General features: G+C 56.8%; 1 protein-coding gene across 4 annotated transcripts; it reads right to left on the reverse strand.

Moving 5' to 3' along the window:
- Positions 1 to 578: 578 nt before the first annotated feature.
- On the reverse strand, positions 579 to 19265 carry NGDN (neuroguidin). 4 transcript variants are annotated; one of them, XM_090130122.1, is made up of 10 exons: positions 19130 to 19265; positions 17982 to 18053; positions 14379 to 14516; positions 11811 to 11895; positions 7463 to 7512; positions 7269 to 7359; positions 2902 to 3049; positions 1325 to 1472; positions 1173 to 1236; positions 579 to 632 (listed from the first exon to the last, which is right to left on the reverse strand). In XM_090130122.1, exons 1-10 carry the CDS (start codon positions 19178 to 19180, stop codon positions 613 to 615), a joined length of 867 nt encoding a protein of 288 aa, XP_089986248.1. In that variant the 5' UTR covers positions 19181 to 19265; the 3' UTR covers positions 579 to 612. The 4 variants fall into 4 exon arrangements, with proteins under 4 accessions (XP_089986248.1, XP_089986247.1, XP_089986249.1 ...); XM_090130121.1 differs by having other exon boundaries at positions 7269 to 7362; XM_090130123.1 differs by lacking the exon at positions 14379 to 14516 and having other exon boundaries at positions 7269 to 7362.
- Positions 19266 to 19268: the final 3 nt, after the last annotated feature.

Genomic DNA, 19268 nt, shown 5'->3' on the forward strand with positions numbered 1-19268 from the left:
TGGTGGGTGAGTGGCGGCCATATTGGGTGGGTGGGGGGCATTATGGTGGGTGAGTGGCGGCCATATTGGGTGGGTGGGGGGCATTATGGTGGGCGGGGGCAGCCATGTTGGGTGAGTGGCAGCCATGTTGGGTGGGTGAGGGGCATTATGGTGGGCGGGGGCGGCCATGTTTGGTGAGTGGCAGCCATGTTGGGTGGGTGGCGGCCATGTTGGGTGAGTGGCAGCCATGTTGGATGGGGGGTATTATGTTGGGTGAGTGGCGGCCATGTTGGGTGGGTGGGGTCAGCCATGTTGGGTGAGTGGCGGCCATGTTGGGTGGGGGGCATCATGGTGGATGGAGGGCAGCCATGTTGGATTGTGGGGGCCATGTTGGGTGGGAGGCAGCCATGTTGAGTGGGGGGCATCATGGCGGATGGGCTTGACCATGGTGGATAGAGGCGGCCATGTTGGATGGTGGGGGCCATGTTGGGTGGGGCCAGCCATGGTAGATGGGGGCCAGCCATGTTGGATGTACCAGCCACCATCTTGGCCCCTCCCCATCCCCGCCCTCTCCCCTTAATAAGCACTAATGAGCAGCATGACACCAAATTAACTCCTTTATTACCACAGAGCTCAGCGTCGACGACGGAAACCTGCAGACAGGAAGAGAGCAGAGAGCTGAACCCCACAGCGCCCCCTGCAGGCTGGAGGACCAAATGGCACAGCGCCCCCTGCAGGCTGGAGGACCGAGCCCCACAGCGCCCCCTGCAGGCTGGAGGACCGAGCCCCACAGCGCCCCCTGCAGGCTGGAGGACCAAATGGCACAGCGCCCCCTGCAGGCTGGAGGACCAAATGGCACAGCGCCCCCTGCAGGCTGGAGGACCAAATGGCACAGCGCCCCCTGCAGGCTGGAGGACCGAGCCCCACAGCGCCCCCTGCAGGCCGGAGGACCGAGCCCCACAGCGCCCCCTGCAGGCTGGAGGACCAAATGGCACAGCGCCCCCTGCAGGCTGGAGGACCAAATGGCACAGCGCCCCCTGCAGGCTGGAGGACTGAGCCCCACAGCGCCCCCTGCAGGCTGGAGGACCGAGCCCCACAGCGCCCCCTGCCGGCTGGAGGACCGAGCCCCACAGCGCCCCCTGCAGGCTGGAGGACCAAAGGGCACAGCGCCCCCTGCAGGCTGGAGGACTCACCCTTCCTCCTCCCCGCTTTCCTCTTCACCACTTTCTTCCTCTTTTTGGGTGGGGGCGGCGCCTCCTGCGACCAAATAAGGTAAAAACCGAGGGGGGGGGGACGAAGGGGGCGGGGCTAAGGGCGAGAGGGCGGGGCTAAAGACCACCCCCACCTGATCCGGGGGTCCCAGCAGGGCGGAGGTGTCCCCAAAATGGGTGATGGAGTCCAAGTTGACGGCGCCCATGGCACGGAGGCGGCGCTGCGCCCGCTGCCGGCGGCTCTCGCTCAGCCTCACCATCATGGATTCCTCCAGCTGAACCCTGCATCCCCCCCCCCAAAAGAAAATGGGACAAAATAATCCCTTTTTCACCCCAAAAATCCGCTCCGAATCCCAAATTCCATTCCGGAGATTTCTTGCTTGCTCACCAAATTGGCTCAAATTCCCGATTTCTATCCCAAAATCTTTCAATTTCAGCCCAAAATGGACCCAGATTCCCCTTCCCACCCCCAAATCTCTCATTTCAACCCCCTCAAAACGCCCCCACCCCCAAATCTCCATCCCCAAATCCCTGAATTTCACCCCAAAATGGCCCCAATTCCCCATTTCTGCCCCCAAATCCCCCAATTTCACCCCAAATTGACCCAAATTTCCCCTTCCCACCCCCAGATCTCTCACTTAACCCCCCCAAACTGCCCCCAATCCCCATTTCCATCCCCAAATCCCTGAATTTCACCCCAAAATGGACCCAGATCCCCCATCCCACCCCCAAATCTCTCATTTCAACCCCCCCAAAATGGCCCCAATTCCACATTTCTGTCCCCAAATCCCCCCAGTTTCACCCCAAAATGGGCCCTATCCCCAATTCCCTTCCATAGACCACTCAGTTTCTCCCCAAATTGACCCCAATTCCCAATTTCCATCCCCAAATCCCCCACTTGCACCCCAAAATGGCCCCAATTCCCTGTTTCTGTCCCCAAATCCCCCAGTTTCACCCCAAAATGGGTCCCAATTCCCCATTTCTGTCCCCAAATCCCCCAGTTTCACCCCAAAATGGGTCCCAATTCCCCATTTCTGCCCCCAAATCCCCCAATTTCACCCCAAATTGACCCAAATTTCCCCTTCCCACCCCCTGATCTCTCACTTAACCCCCCCAAAATGCCCCCAATCCCCATTTCTGCCCCCAAATCCCCCAACCTCACCCCAAATTGACCCCAATCCCCCCTTCCCACCCCCAAATCTCTCACTTACCCCCCACAAAATGCCCCCAATCCCCATTTCCATCCCCAAATCCCTGTATTTCAACCCAAAATGGACCCAGATCCCCCTTCCCATCCCCAAATCCCCCACTTTCACCCCAAAATGGCCCAAATTCCCAATTTCTGTCCCCAAATCCCCCACTTTCACCCCAAAATGAACCCAATTCCCCACTTCCATCCCCGAATCTCTCACTTACCCCCCCCAAAATGCCCCCAATCCCCATTTCTGCCCCCAAATCCCCCAATTTCACCCCAAATTGACCCAAATCCCCCCCCTTCCCACCCCCAAATCTCTCACTTACCCCCCCCAAAATGCCTCCAATCCCCATTTCCATCCCCATATCCCCCACTTTCACCCCAAACTGCCCCCAATCCCCCTCCCCACCCCCAAATCCCCCACTTTCACCCCCCGTCCCCCCATTTCCCTCCTCTCTATGGGGCAGAGCAGCGCTTGTAGGGCGCACCCTTCTATAGGGTGGGGGTCAGACTGACCTCTGCTGTTCCCTATGGGGTTTGGGGTCCCCCAGCAGCTCGGGGCCGTCCCCAAATTCGTCCCTCAGCTCCCGCAGAAGGGCTGAGCTCAGGGCACGGCGACGGGCAGCCTGCAGGGAGCGCTGCTGGGGGGGGGGATCACAGGGGGCTGGGGGGGAGAAGGGGGTCAAATGGGGGGGAAATGGGGAGATATGGGGGGATATGGGGGGAGAATGGGGGGATATGGGGGGGAAATGGGGGGATATGGGGGGAAATGGAGGGGAAATGGGGGGAGAATGGGGGGGAATGGGGGGGAAATGAGGGGAGAATGGGGGGATATGGGGGGGAATGGGGGGGAAATGGGGAGATATGGAGGAGAAATGGGAGGATATGGGGTGAAATGGGGGGAGATATGGGGGGGAATGGGGGCATATTGAGGGGATATGGGGGTGAAATGGGGGGATATGGGGGGAAAATGTGGGGAGAATGGGCGGATATGGGATGAAATGGGGGGTAAATGGGGGGGAATGGGGGGATATAGGGGGAGAATGGGGGGATATGGGGTGAAATGGGGGGATATGGGGTGGAATGGGGGGATATGGGGGGAGAATGGGGGGATATGGGGTGAAATGGGGGGATATGGGGTGGAATGGGGGGATATGGGGGGAGAATGGGGGGATATGGGGTGAAATGGGGGGATATGGGGTGGAATGGGGGGATATGGGGGGAGATGGGGTGGAATGGGGGGATATGGGGGGGAATGGGGGATATGGGGGATATGGGGGGAAATGGGGGGATATGGGGTGGAATGGGGGGATATGGGGGGAGAATGGGGGGATATGGGGTGAAATGGGGGGATATGGGGTGGAATGGGGGGATATGGGGGGAGATGGGGTGGAATGGGGGGATATGGGGGGGAATGGGGGAATATGCGGTGAAATGGGGGGATATGGGGGTGAAACGGGAGGATATGGGGGGTAAATGGGGGATATGGGGGGAAATGGGGGGATATGGGGGAGAATGGGGGGATATGGGGGGGAATGGGGGGGAAATGAGGGGAGAATGGGGGGATATGGGGGGGAATGGGGGGAGATATGGGGAGAAATGGGGAGATATTGGGGGGATATGGGGGGATATGGGGGGATATGGGGTGAAATGGGGGGATATGGGGGGATATGGGGGGATATGGGGGGATACTGGGGGTAAATGGGGAGATATGGGGGGGAAATGGGGGGATATGGGGGGAAATGGGGGGATATGGGGGGAAATGGGGGGAGAATGGGGGGAGAATGGGGGGGAATGGGGGGATATGGGGGGGAATGGGGGGAGATATGGGGGGAATCGGGGGATATGGGGGGGAAATGGGGAGATATGGGGGGATATGGGGGGATATGGGGTGAAATAAGGGGAGATATGAGGGGAATAAGGGGATATGAAGGGAAATGCGGGGAGAATGGGGGGATATGGGGGGAAATGGGGGGATATGGGGTGGAATGGAGGGATATGGGGGGTTATGGGGTGGAATGGGGGGATATTGAGAGGATATGGGGGTGAAACGGGAGGATATGGGGGGTAAATGGGGGATATGGGGGGAAATGGGGGGATATGGGGGAGAATGGGGGGATATGGGGGGGAATGGGGGATATGGGGGGTAAATGGGGGGATATGGAGGGGAAATGGGGGGAGAATGGGGGGATATGGGGGGAAATGGGGGGGAAATGAGGGGAGAATGGGGGGATATGGGGGGGAATGGGGGGAGATATGGGGAGAAATGGGGAGATATTGGGGGAATATGGGGGGATATGGGGGGGAAATGGGGGGATATGGGGTGAAATGGGAGGAGATATGGGGGGGAATGGGGGGATATGGGGGGGAAATGAGGGGAGAATGGGGGGGGATATGGGGGGGAAATGGGGGGAGAATGGGGGGATATGGGGGGATATGGGGTGAAATGGGGGGATATGGGGGGATATCGGGGGAGATGGGGGATATGGGGGGATATGGGGGGAGAATGGGGTGAAATGGGGGGGATATGGGGGAATATAGGGTGGAATGGGGGGGAATGGGGAGATATGGGGTGAAATGGGGGGAGATATGGGGGAGAATGGGGGGATATGGGGGGGAAATGCGGGGATATGGGGTGAAATGGGGGGAGAATGGGGGTATATGTAGAGATATGGGGGGAGAATGGGGGGATATGGGGGGAAATGGAGGAGAAATGGGGGGAGAATGGGGGGATATGGGGGGAAATGGGGGGAGAATGGGGGGATATGGGGGGGAATGGGGGGGAAATGGGGAGATATGGAGGAGAAATGGGGGGATATGGGGTGGAATGGGGGGATATGGGGGGAAAATGGGGAGATATGGGGGGAATGGGGGGATATGGGGTGGAATGGAGGGATATGGGGGGTTATGGGGTGGAATGGGGGGATATTGAGGGGATATGGGGGGTAAATGGGGGGATATGGGAGGGAATGGGGGGATATGGGGGGAAATGGGGGGATATGGGGGGGAATGGGGGGGAAATGAGGGGAGAATGGGGGGATATGGGGGGGAATGGGGGGAGATATGGGGAGAAATGGGGAGATATTGGGGGGATATGGGGGGATATGGGGGGATATGGGGTGAAATGGGGGGATATGGGGGGATATGGGGGGATATGGGGGGATACTGGGGGTAAATGGGGAGATATGGGGGGGAAATGGGGGGATATGGGGGGAAATGGGGGGATATGGGGGGAAATGGGGGGAGAATGGGGGGAGAATGGGGGGGAATGGGGGGATATGGGGGGGAATGGGGGGAGATATGGGGGGAATCGGGGGATATGGGGGGGAAATGGGGAGATATGGGGGGATATGGGGGGATATGGGGTGAAATAAGGGGAGATATGAGGGGAATAAGGGGATATGAAGGGAAATGCGGGGAGAATGGGGGGATATGGGGGGAAATGGGGGGATATGGGGTGGAATGGAGGGATATGGGGGGTTATGGGGTGGAATGGGGGGATATTGAGAGGATATGGGGGTGAAACGGGAGGATATGGGGGGTAAATGGGGGATATGGGGGGAAATGGGGGGATATGGGGGAGAATGGGGGGATATGGGGGGGAATGGGGGATATGGGGGGTAAATGGGGGGATATGGAGGGGAAATGGGGGGAGAATGGGGGGATATGGGGGGAAATGGGGGGGAAATGAGGGGAGAATGGGGGGATATGGGGGGGAATGGGGGGAGATATGGGGAGAAATGGGGAGATATTGGGGGAATATGGGGGGATATGGGGGGGAAATGGGGGGATATGGGGTGAAATGGGAGGAGATATGGGGGGGAATGGGGGGATATGGGGGGGAAATGAGGGGAGAATGGGGGGGGATATGGGGGGGAAATGGGGGGAGAATGGGGGGATATGGGGGGATATGGGGTGAAATGGGGGGATATGGGGGGATATCGGGGGAGATGGGGGATATGGGGGGATATGGGGGGAGAATGGGGTGAAATGGGGGGGATATGGGGGAATATAGGGTGGAATGGGGGGGAATGGGGAGATATGGGGTGAAATGGGGGGAGATATGGGGGAGAATGGGGGGATATGGGGGGGAAATGCGGGGATATGGGGTGAAATGGGGGGAGAATGGGGGTATATGTAGAGATATGGGGGGAGAATGGGGGGATATGGGGGGAAATGGAGGAGAAATGGGGGGAGAATGGGGGGATATGGGGGGAAATGGGGGGAGAATGGGGGGATATGGGGGGGAATGGGGGGGAAATGGGGAGATATGGAGGAGAAATGGGGGGATATGGGGTGGAATGGGGGGATATGGGGGGAAAATGGGGAGATATGGGGGGAATGGGGGGATATGGGGTGGAATGGAGGGATATGGGGGGTTATGGGGTGGAATGGGGGGATATTGAGGGGATATGGGGGGTAAATGGGGGGATATGGGAGGGAATGGGGGGATATGGGGGGAAATGGGGGGATATGGGGGGGAATGGGGGGGGATATGGGGGGGAAATGGGGAGATATGGGGGGAATGGGGGGGAATGGGGGGATATGGGGGAAATGGGGGTAGAAAAAAGGGGAATATGGGGAATTTTGGGGTGGAAATGGGGAAATTGGGGGGAAAAAGGGGGAATATGGGGAATTTTGGGGTGGAAATGGGGGAAGAAAAAAAGGGAATATGGGGAATTTTGGGGTGGAAATGGGGGATTTGGGGCAAAAAATGGGGAGCAACGGGTGGAAAAGTGGGAATAAACGAGAGGAGAAATGAGGAAACGGAGGGAGAATTTTGGGGGAAAAAAGGGCAGATTTGGGGCAGGGTGAAAAAAGGGGAAATGGGGGGAAATGAGGGATTTTTTGGGGTGGAAAAGGGTGTTTTTGGGGTCACTGACCGTAGGGGACGGGAACCAGGCGGGGGGGGACGTAACGGCTCGGCTGCTTTGGGGCTGCAGTGCCTTCATCCTCCTCCTCCTCATCCTCCTCCTCCTGTTTTTGGGGTGAAAAAGGGGGGTTTTGGGGTGAATGGGAAAAAAGCCATTTCGTTTTAGGGTGAAAAATGGGGATTTTGGGGCTGGTTTCTGCTGACCTGGGTGAGGTTGGAGGGGTCGGGGCGGAAGCTCAGGGGGTCGTTGGTACCTGGAAGGAGATTTTGGGGGGGGGGATGAGGGGATTTGGGGGGAAAAATGGGGGGTTTGGGGGGAAATGAGGGGGGTTTGGGGGAAATGGGGGATTTTGGGGGGGAAAAATGGGGGATTTGGGGGAAATGGGGGATTTTAGGGGGAAAATGGGGGGTTTTGGGGGGAAATAGGGGCATTTTTGGGGGAAATGAGGGCATTTTGGAAGGAAAATTGGGGGGTTGGGGGGAAAGGAGGGGATTTTGGGGGGGAATGTGGGGGTTTGGGGGAAAATAGGGGCATTTTGGGGGAAAAATGGGGGATTTGGGGGGAAATAGGGGCATTTTTGGGGGAAATGAGGGCATTTTGGGGGGAAAATTGGGGGGTTGGGGGAAAAATAGGGACATTTTTTGGGAAAAATGGGGCATTTTGGGGGGAAATGGGGGATTTTAGGGGGAAAATGGGGGGTTTTGGGGGGAAATAGGGGCATTTTTGGGGGAAATGAGGGCATTTTGGGGGGAAAATTGGGGGGTTGGGGGAAAAGGAGGGGATTTTGGGGGGAAAAATGGGGGATTTGGGGGAAATGGGGGATTTTAGGGGGAAAATGGGGGGTTTTGGGGGGAAATAGGGGCATTTTTGGGGGAAACGAGGGGATTTTGGGGGGAAATGAGGGTATTTTAGGGAGAAAATTGGGGGTTGGGGGGAAATGAGGGGATTTTGGGGGGAAAATGGGGGATTTGGGGAAAATGGGGGATTTTAGGGGGAAAATGGGGGGTTCTGGGGGGAAATAGGGGCATTTTGGGGGGAAATGAGGGCATTTTTGGGGGGAAATTGGGGGGTTGGGGGGGAAATGAGGGGATTTTGGGGGGGAAATCGGGGATTTGGGGGAAATGGGGGATTTTAGGGGGAAAATGGGGAATTTTGGGGGGAAATAGGGGCATTTTTGGGGGAAATGAGGGCATTTTGGGGGGAAAATTGGGGGGTTGGGGGGAAATGAGGGGATTTTGGGGGGGAATGTGGGGGTTTGGGGGAAAATAGGGGCATTTTGGGGGAAAAATGGGGGATTTGGGGGGAAATAGGGGCATTTTTGGGGGAAATGAGGGCATTTTGGGGGGAAAATTGGGGGGTTGGGGGGAAATGAGGGGATTTTGGGGGGGGAAATGGGGGATTTGGGGGAAATGGGGGATTTTAGGGGGAAAATGGGGGGTTTTGGAGGGAAATAGGGGCATTTTGGGGGGAAATGAGGGGATTTTGGGGGGAAAATTGGGGGATTGGGGGGGAAATGAGGGGATTTTGGGGGGGAATGTGGGGGTTTGGGGGAAAAATAGGGGCATTTTGGGGGAAAAATGGGGGATTTGGGGGGAAATAGGGGCATTTTTGGGGGAAATGAGGGCATTTTGGGGGGAAAATTGGGGGGTTGGGGGAAAAATAGGGGCATTTGGGGGGAAAAATGGGGCATTTTGGGGGGAAATGGGGGATTTTAGGGCGAAAATGGGGGATTTTAGGGGGAAAATGGGGGATTTGGGGGGAAATAGGGGCATTTTGGGGGGAAATGAGGGCATTTTGGGGGGAAAATTGGGGGGTGGGGGGGAAAGGAGGGGATTTTGGGGGGGAATGTGGGGGTTTGGGGGAAAAATAGGGGCATTTGGGGGAAAAATGGGGGATTTTGGGGGGAAATGGGGGATTTTAGGGGGAAATGAGGGCATTTTGGGGGGAAAATTGGGGGGTTGGGGGGAAATGAGGGGATTTTGGGGGGGGAAATGGGGGATTTGGGGGAAATGGGGGATTTTAGGGGGAAAATGGGGGGTTTTGGGGGGAAAATGGGGGGTTTTGGGGGGAAATAGGGGCATTTTGGGGGGAAATGAGGGTATTTTAGGGGGAAAATTGGGGGGTTGGGGGGAAATGAGGGGATTTTGGGGGGGAATGTGGGGGTTTGGGGGGAAATAGGGGCATTTTGGGGGGAAAAATGGGGGATTTTAGGGGAAAAATGGGGGATTTTAGGGGAAAAATGGGGGATTTGGGGGGAAATAGGGGCATTTTGGGGGGAAATGAGGGCATTTTGGGGGGAAAATTGGGGGGTTTGGGGGGAAATAGGGGCATTTTGGGGGGAAAAATGGGGGATTTTGGGGGCAAATGGGGGATTTTAGGGGGAAAATGGGGGGTTTTGTGGGGAAATAGGGGCATTTTTGGGGGAAATGAGGGCATTTTGGGGGGAAAATTGGGGGGTTGGGGGGGAAATGAGGGGATTTTGGGGGGGAATGTGGGGGTTTGGGGGGGAAATGGGGGCATTTTGGGGGGAAAATGGGGGGTTTTGGGGGGAAATAGGGGCATTTTTGGGGGAAACGAGGGGATTTTGGGGGGAAATGAGGGTATTTTAGGGAGAAAATTGGGGGTTGGGGGGAAATGAGGGGATTTTGGGGGGAAAATGGGGGATTTGGGGAAAATGGGGGATTTTAGGGGGAAAATGGGGGGTTTTGGGGGGAAATAGGGGCATTTTGGGGGGAAATGAGGGCATTTTTGGGGGGAAATTGGGGGGTTGGGGGGGAAATGAGGGGATTTTGGGGGGGAAATCGGGGATTTGGGGGAAATGGGGGATTTTAGGGGGAAAATGGGGAATTTTGGGGGGAAATAGGGGCATTTTTGGGGGAAATGAGGGCATTTTGGGGGGAAAATTGGGGGGTGGGGGGGAAATGAGGGGATTTTGGGGGGGAATGTGGGGGTTTGGGGGGGAAATGGGGGCATTTTGGGGGGAAAAATGGGGGATTTGGGGGGAAAGAGGGGCATTTTTGGGGGAAATGAGGGTATTTTAGGGGGAAAATTGGGGGTTGGGGGGAAATGAGGGGATTTTGGGGGGAAAATGGGGGATTTGGGGAAAATGGGGGATTTTAGGGGGAAAATGGGGGGTTTTGGGGGGAAATAGGGGCATTTTTGGGGGAAATGAGGGCATTTTGGGGGGAAAATTGGGGGGTGGGGGGGAAATGAGGGGATTTTGGGGGGGAATGTGGGGGTTTGGGGGAAAAATAGGGGCATTTGGGGGAAAAATGGGGGATTTTGGGGGGAAATGGGGGATTTTAGGGGGAAATGAGGGCATTTTGGGGGGAAAATTGGGGGGTTGGGGGGAAATGAGGGGATTTTGGGGGGGGAAATGGGGGATTTGGGGGAAATGGGGGATTTTAGGGGGAAAATGGGGGGTTTTGGGGGGAAAATTGGGGGTTTTGGGGGGAAATGAGGGCATTTTGGGGGAAAATTGTGGGGTTGGGGGGAAAGGAGGGGATTTTGGGGGGGAATGTGGGGGTTTGGGGAGGAAATAGGGGCATTTTGGGGGGAAATGGGGGGTTTTGGGGGGAAATAGGGGCATTTTAGGGGGAAATGAGGGCATTTTGGGGGGAAAATTGGGGGGTTGGGGGGAAATGAGGGGATTTTGGGGGGGAATGTGGGGGTTTGGGGGGGAAATGGGGGCATTTTGGGGGGGAAAATGGGGAATTTTGGAGGGAAATAGGGGCATTTTGGGGGGAAATGAGGGGATTTTGGGGGGAAAATTGGGGGATTAGGGGGGAAATGAGGGGATTTTGGGGGGGAATGTGGGGGTTTGGGGGGAAATAGGGGCATTTTGGGGGGAAAAATGGGGGATTTTGGGGGCAAATGGGGGATTTTAGGGGGAAAATGGGGGGTTTTGGGGGGAAATAGGGGCATTTTTGGGGGAAACGAGGGTATTTTAGGGGGAAAATTGGGGGGTTGGGGGAAATGAGGGGATTTTGGGGGGGGGAAATTGGGGGGTTTGGGGAAAATGGGGGATTTTAGGGGGAAAATGGGGGGTTTTGGGGGGAAATAGGGGCATTTTGGGGGGAAATGAGGGCATTTTTGGGGGGAAATTGGGGGGTTGGGGGGGAAATGAGGGGATTTTGGGGGGGAATGAGGGGGTTTGGGGGGAAATAGGAGCATTTTGGGGGGAAATGGGGGGTTTTGGGGAGGAATAGGGGGATTTGGGGAGGAAATGAGGGGATTTGGGGGGAAAATTGTGGGGTTTTGGGGGGGAAATAGGTGCATTTTGGGGGGAAATGAGGGGATTTGGGGGGAATGAGGGCATTTTGGGGGGAAATGGGGGCATTTTGGGGGGAAAATTGGGGCGTTTTGGGCGGAAATGTGGGATTTTGGGGGGAAATGTGAGGTTTTGGGGGAGAAACCGGGGCATTTTGGGAGGAAATGAGGAGATTTTGGGGGGGAAATGGGGGCACTTTGGATCCAAATTTTCCCCATTTTGCCCCCAAAAGTGGGACGTGTGGATTTTTGGGGTGAAAAAGGAGGATTTTGGGCTCAGACCCGGAGCGCCGTCGGCCGCCGCCCGCAGCAGTTTGTCCAGCTGGTAACGCATGCGTTGCTCCAGGGGGCGGAGCTTCTCCAGCACCTTATGCAAATGTATGCTAATCAAGCCCCGACCCCTTCCCCCTCCCCTCCCCCCGCACAGAACAAATTCGGGGGATTGGGGATATGGTAATGAGATTAAAATTAGGCCACGCCCTTCCCCGAAGCCACGCCCCCCCCCACACCCTCTCCCATAAGACTCGGTTAAGAAGCATGCTAATTAGGCCACGCCCCCGTTTAGGCCACGCCCCTCCCACTCTCCTGTCCCATAGGGACCAATGGAGATATTATGCTAATGAGCAAAAGCCCCACCCCCCCCTCAGGCCACACCCCCTCACCATCCGCCCCCCCCCCCCTTAGAAAACAATGGAGGCATGCTAATGAGATGAGGCCACGCCCCTCTGGCCACACCCCCTTCCTCCACCGCCATTGGGACCAATGGGGATATGCTAATGAGATGAAGCCCCGCCCCTCCATTAGGCCACGCCCCCGACCTCCACTCCCATAAATCTTAATGGCGATATGCTAATAAGGCTCCGCCTCTTCTTTACGCCCCGCCCCCTCTCCAATACGGAGAACTGCTGATATGCTAATAAGGCCCCAGCCTAGGCCCCGCCCCCTCTCCCATAGGAACCAAAGACAATATGCTAATAAGGCCCCTCCCCTCCCTTAGGCCCCGCCCTCTCTCCCATTGGAACCCCACGCCCTCTCGGCCAATCACCACTCGGCTCTCCAGGAGGCGTGGCAGCGCATGCTCCGCCCCCAGGCTGCCTAATCAACCCACGCAGGCTCCACCCAATCAACCCACGCCCTCCCCCCTCAAGCCCCGCCCCCCGCACCCCCTCAGCCAATCACTGCTCAGCTCTCCCGAAGAAGCGTGGCAGCGCAGGCTCCACCCAATCACCCCCCACCCTCCCTCCTCAAGCCCCGCCCCCGGAAGCCCCTCAGCCAATCACTGCTCAGCTCTCTCGAGGAGGCGTGGCAGCGCAGGCTCCGCCCAATCAACCAACGCCCTCCCCTCTCAAGCCCCGCCCCCCGCACCCCCTCAGCCAATCACTGCTCAGCTCTCTTGAGGAGGCGTGACAGCGCAGGCTCCACCCAATCAACCCACGCCCTCCCCCCTTAACCCCACCCCCCCACTCCCCCTCGGCCAATCACCACTCGGCTCTCCAGGAGGCGTGGCAGCGCAGGCTCCGCCCCCAGGCTGCCTAAATAACCCACGCAGGCTCCACCCAATCAACCCACGCCCTCCCCCAATAACCCCGCCCCCCGCGCCCCCTCAGCCAATCACCACTCGGCTCTCCAGGAGGCGTTGCAGCGCAGGGTCCACCCAATCACCCCCCACCCTCCCTCCTCAAGCCCCGCCCCCGGAAGCCCCTCAGCCAATCACTGCTCAGCTCACTTGAGCAGGCGTGGCAGCGCAGGCTCCACCCAATCAACCCACGCCCTCCCCCCTCAAGCCCCGCCCCCTGCACCCTCTCAACCAATCACTGCTCAGCTCTCTTGAGGGGGCATGGCAGCGCAGGCTCCGCCCCCAGGCTGCCTAATCAACTCACGCCCGCCCCACTCAAGCCCCGCCCCCGCACCCTCTCAGCCAATCACTGCTCAGCTCTCTCGAATAGGTGGAGCAGCGCAGGCTTCGCCCCCAGGCTCCACCCAATCAATCCACGCCCTCCCTCTTTAAGCCCGCCCCCCCGCGCCGTCTCGCCCAATCACCACTCGGCTCTCCAGGAGGCGTGGCACCGCAGGCTCCCCCCCCAGGCTGCCCAATCAACCCACGCCCGCCCCACTCAAGCCCCGCCCCCCGCACCCCCTCAGCCAATCACTGCTCAGCTCTCCCGAAGAAGCGTGGCAGCGCAGGCTCCACCCAATCAACCCCCACCCTCCCTCCTCAAGCCCCGCCCCCGGCAGCCCCTCAGCCAATCACTGCTCAGCTCTCTCGAAGAGGCGTGGCAGCGCAGGCTCCACCCAATCAACCCACGCCCTCCCCCCTCAAGCCCCGCCCCCGCACCCTCTCAGCCAATCACTGCTCAGCTCTCCCGAAGAAGCGTGGCAGCGCAGGCTCCACCCAATCACCCCCCACCCTCCCTCCTCAAGCCCCGCCCCCGGCAGCCCCTCAGCCAATCACTGCTCAGCTCTCCCGAAGAGGCGTGGCAGCGCAGGCTCCACCCAATCAAACCCCACCCTCCCCCCTCAAGCCCCGCCCCCCACTCCCCCTTCCCCAATCACCACTCAGCTCTCCAGGAGGCGTGGCAGCGCAGGCTTCACCCAATCAACCCACGCCCTCCCCCCTTAACCCCACCCCCCCACACCCCCTCGGCCAATCACCACTCAGCTCTCTCGAGGAGGCGTGGCAGCGCAGGCTCCACCCAGTCAACCCCCACCCTCCCCCTAAACCCCGCCCCCCGCGCCCTCTCGCCCAATCACCACTCGGCTCTCCAGGAGGCGTGGCAGTGCAGGCTCCACCCAATCAACCCACACCCTCCCCCATTAACCCCGCCCCCCCGCGCCCTCTCGCCCAATCACCACTCGGCTCTCCAGGAGGCGTGGCAGCGCAGGCTCCGCCCCCAGGCTGCCCCCCCCGCTCTTGGCCCTGAGGAGCAGCGCCAGGTCGGTGACGTAGTGCAGCATGGCGCCCGCCCGCACCCCCAGCAGCGACACGCCCTGCAAAATGCACCCAAAAAAGCCCTTTTCCCACCCAAAATCCCCACCCTTCACCCCGCAGCCGACAGGAGGAAGGACGACCCGACCCAAATCTGCAAGAATTTCACCCAAAATCGCAGCAAAACCGCCTCGAAATCAGGTGGAAAGCGAGACCGTGCCCCAAAATGCACCCAAATTCGGCACCAAATCCCACAGATTGTGACCCAAAATCCCCCAAATGTGGCAGTCCCTCAAAGTGTGCCCCAAATCCCCCAAATTGGGCCCCAAATCCCCAAAATTGGGCCCCAAATCCCCCAAATTGGGCCCCAAAATCCCCAAAATTGGGCCCAAAATCCCACAAATTGGGTCCCAAATCCCCAATCTGTCCCAAAATTCCCCAAATTGGGCCCAAAATCCCCCAAATTGGGCCAAAATCCCACAAATTGGGTCCCAAATCACCAATATGTCCCAAAATCCCCCAAATTGGGCCCAAAATCCCCAAAATTGGGCCCAAAATCCCACAAATTGGGCCCAAAATCCCCAATATGTCCCAAAATCCCCCAAATTGGGCCACAAAATCCCCCAAATTGGACCCCAAATCCCACAAATTGTGCCCCAAATCCTCCAAATTGTGCCCCAAATCCCCAAAATTGGGCCCAAAATCCCACAAATTGGGTCCCAAATCCCCAATATGTCCCAAAATCCCCCAAATTGGGCCCAAAATCCCCCAAATTGGGCCCAAAATCCCCCAAATTGGGCCCAAAATCCCCCAAATTGGGCCCAAAATCCCCAATATGTCCCAAAATCCCCCAAATTGGGCCACAAAATCCCCCAAATTGGACCCCAAATCCCACAAATTGTGCCCCAAATCCTCCAAATTGTGCCCCAAATCCCCAAAATTGGGCCCAAAATCCCACAAATTGGGTCCCAAATCCCCAATATGTCCCAAAATCCCCCAAATTGGGCCCAAAATCCCACAAATTGGGCCAAAATCCCACAAATTGGGCCCCAAATCCCCAATCTGTCCCAAAATTCCCCAAATTGGGCCCAAAATCCCACAAATTGGGCCCAAAATCCCCAAAATTGGGCCCCAAATCCCCAAAATTGGGCCCAAATCCCCCAAATTGGGCCCCAAATCCCCAAAATTGGGCCCAAAATCCCCAAAATTGGGCCCAAAATCCCACAAATTGTGCCCCAAATCCCCCAAATTGGGCCCCAAATCCCCCAAATTGTGCCCCAAAATTCCCCAAATTGGGCCCAAAATCCCACAAATTGTGCCCCAAATCCCCCAAATTGGGCCCCAAATCCCCCAAATTGGGCCAAAATCCCCCAAATTGGGCCAAAATCCCACAAATTGTGCCCAAAATCCCCCAAATTGGGCCCCAAATCCCCCAAATTCTGCCCCAAATCCCCCAAATTGGGCCCAAAATCCCACAAATTGTGCCCCAAATCCCCCAAATTGGGCCCCAAATCCCACAAATTGGACCCCAAATCCCCCAAATTGAGCCCCAAATCCCCAAAATTGGGCCCAAAATCCCACAAATTGTGCCCCAAATCCCCCAAATTGGGCCCCAAATCCCCCAAATTGGGCCCAAAATCCCACAAATTGGGCCCCAAATCCCCCAAATTGGGCCCAAAATCCCACAAATTGGGCCCAAAATCCCACAAGTTGGGCCCCAAATCCCCAAAATTGGGCCCAAAATCCCACAAATTGTGCCCCAAATCCCCCAAATTGGGCCCAAAATCCCACAAATTGGGCCCCAAATCCCCCAAATTGGGCCCAAAATCCCCCAAATTGGGCCCAAAATCCCACAAATTGGGCCCCAAATCCCCAAAATTGGGCCCCAAATCCCCCAAATTGGGCCCAAAATCCCCCAAATTGGGCCCAAAATCCCCCAAATTGGGCCCCAAATCCCCAAAATGGTGCTCCAAAATCCCCCAAATTGGGCCCCAAATCCCCCAAATTGTGCCCCAAATCCCCCAAATTGGGCCCCAAATCCCCCAAATTGGGCCCCAAATCCCCAATCTGTCCCAAAATTCCCCAAATTGTGCCCCAAATCCCCCAAATTGGGCCCCAAATCCCCAAAATTGGGCCCAAATCCCCCAAATTGGGCCCCAAATCCCCAAAATTGGGCCCCAAATCCCCAAAATTGTGCCCCAAATCCTCCAAATTGGGCCCAAAATCCCCCAAATTGGGCCCCAAATCCCACAAATTCTGCCCCAAATCCCCAAAATTGGGCCCCAAGTCCTCCAAATTGTGCCCCAAATCCCCCAAATTGTGCCCCAAATCCCCCAAATTGGGCCAAAATCCCACAAATTGGGTCCCAAATCCCCAATATGTCCCAAAATCCCCCAAATTGGGCCCAAAATCCCCCAAATTGGGCCAAAATCCCCCAAATTGGGTCCCAAATCCCCAAAATGGTGCCCCAAAATCCCCCAAATCGTGCTCCAAATCCCCAAATTGTGCCCCAAATCCCCCAAATTTGCCCCAAAATGACCCAAATTGCCCCAAATCTGCCCCAAATCCCCCATTTTTACCCCAAAAATTGTCTTCCAATCTCCCCAAACCATCCCCAAATTCCCCCAGAATTGCCCCAAAATTCCCCCCCAAATTGCCCCAAATTGCCCCCAAAATTGCCCCCAAATCCCCCTCAAAATCCCCCCAAACCCCCAAAACGCCCCTTTTTCCCCCAATTTGCCCCAAATCTCCCATTTTTACCCCAAAAATTGTCCTCCAATCCCCCCAAACCATCCCCAAATTCCCCCAGAATTGCCCCAAAATTCCCCCCCAAGTTGCCCCAAATTGCCCAAATTTCCCCCAAAATTGCCCCCAAATCCCCCTCAAAATCCCCCCAACCCCAAAACGCCCCTTTTTCCCCCAATTTGCCCCAAATCCCCCATTTTTACCCCAAAAATTGTCCTCCAATCCCCCCAAACCATCCCCAAATTCCCCCAGAATTGCCCCAAAATTGCCCCAAATTGCCCCAAATTTCCCCCAAAATTACCCCCAAATCCCCCTCAAAATCCCCCCCAAACCCCAAAACGCCCCTTTTTCCCCCAATTTGCCCCAAATCCCCCATTTTTACCCCAAAAATTCCCCTCAAATCTCCCCAAACCATCCCCAAATTCCCTCAGAATTGCCCCAAAATTCCCCCCCAAATTGCCCCAAATTGCCCAAATTTCCCCCAAAATTACCCCCAAATCCCCTGAAATCCCCCTCAAAATCCCCCCAACCCCAAAACGCCCATTTTTCCCCCAATTTGCCCAAACCCCCCCATTTTTACCCCAAAAATTCCCCTCCAATCCCCCCAAACCATCCGCAAATCCCCCCAGAATTGCCCCAAAATTCCCCCCCAAATTGCCCCAAATTGCCCAAATTTCCCCCAAAATTGCCCCCAAATCCCCCTCAAAATCCCCCCAAACCCCCAAAATGCCCCTTTTTCCCCCAATTTGCCCCAAATCCCCCATTTTTGCCCCATTTCTCACCCTGTCTGTGCGCAGTTTCCCATCCCTCAGGCGGCCCAGCAGCGCCCTGCCGTGTTCCGTCACCGCCGCCACCTGCTCACATTTTGGGCTCAATTCTGCCCTTTTTGGGCAAATTTGGGCGCGTTTCATCATTTTGGGGCATTTTGGGGATTCCCTTTAGGACCCCAAGGGCCGATTTGGGGCATTTTTTGGGGTAAATTTGGACGATTTTAGGGCAAATTTAGGGCCGTTTTGGGGGCAAATTTGGGGGATTTTGGGGCATTCCTGTGAGGTTTTGTGGGATTCTGATGGTGGATTTGGGGTCATTTTAAGGGATTTTGGGTCATTTTCAGGGCGTTGCAGGGCTCCTCAGGGGCTCCAGAATGGATCTGGGGACAATTTTGGGCTGAATTTGGGCCATTTTGGGTCAAATTTGGGGCATTTTTTGGAGCTCCTGTGGGACTTTGAGGCAGATTTGGGGTCATTTGGGGGCTGTTTTGGGGCGATTTTGGGGCAATTCTGGGGGATTTGGGGGCAATTTGGGGGATTTGGGGTCATTTTGAGGAACACGGAGGGGTCCTGAAGGGCTCCAGGATGGATCTGGGGACAATTTTGGGGTGAATTTGGGCGATTTGGGGTCAAATTTGGGGTATTTTCTGGAGCACCTGTGAGACTGACAGCGCATTTGAGACCATTTTGGGGCGATTTAAAAGGATTTGGGGTCATTTTGGGGGCATTGCAAGGATCCTGAACGGCAGCGGGGTGGACCTGGGGAGACATTTTTGGTCTCAATTTGGGCAATTTTGGGCAAATTTTGGCCATTTTGGGTCATTTCTGTGAGTTTCCGTGGGATTCTGACAGCGGATTCGTGGCGATTTGGGGGCAATTTTAAGCGTTTTTGGGTCATTTTGAGATCATGAGGCGAATCCCGAAGGGCTCCAGGGTGGATGCGGGGAGAATTTTGGGCTCAATTTGGGCGATTTGGGGCAAATTAGGGCCCATTTCGGGGCTCTCTGGGGTTTCCGGACTCCTAAGGGCCGCATTGGGGCAATTTTGGGGCGATTTTAAGCGGTTTCGCGTCATTTTAAAGGACGCAGAGAGGCTCCGCCGTGGATGCGGGGCGGTTCGAGGCCGATTTTGGGGCAAATTCGGCAGATTTCGGGGCCCACCTCCTCTCGCAGCGCCTTCAACAGCGTCACCGCCTCCGCCACCGCCGCCATTTTTGCGCCGCACGCCGACCGGAACCGGAATACGACAGCTCAGCCAATCAGAACGCGGCAAGGAGAGACTCAGCCAATAGGAGCGCGC

This window comes from Phasianus colchicus, chromosome 39, assembly GCF_987193195.1.
Source record: "Phasianus colchicus chromosome 39, bPhaCol1.hap1.1, whole genome shotgun sequence".
NCBI lineage: Eukaryota > Metazoa > Chordata > Aves > Galliformes > Phasianidae > Phasianus > Phasianus colchicus.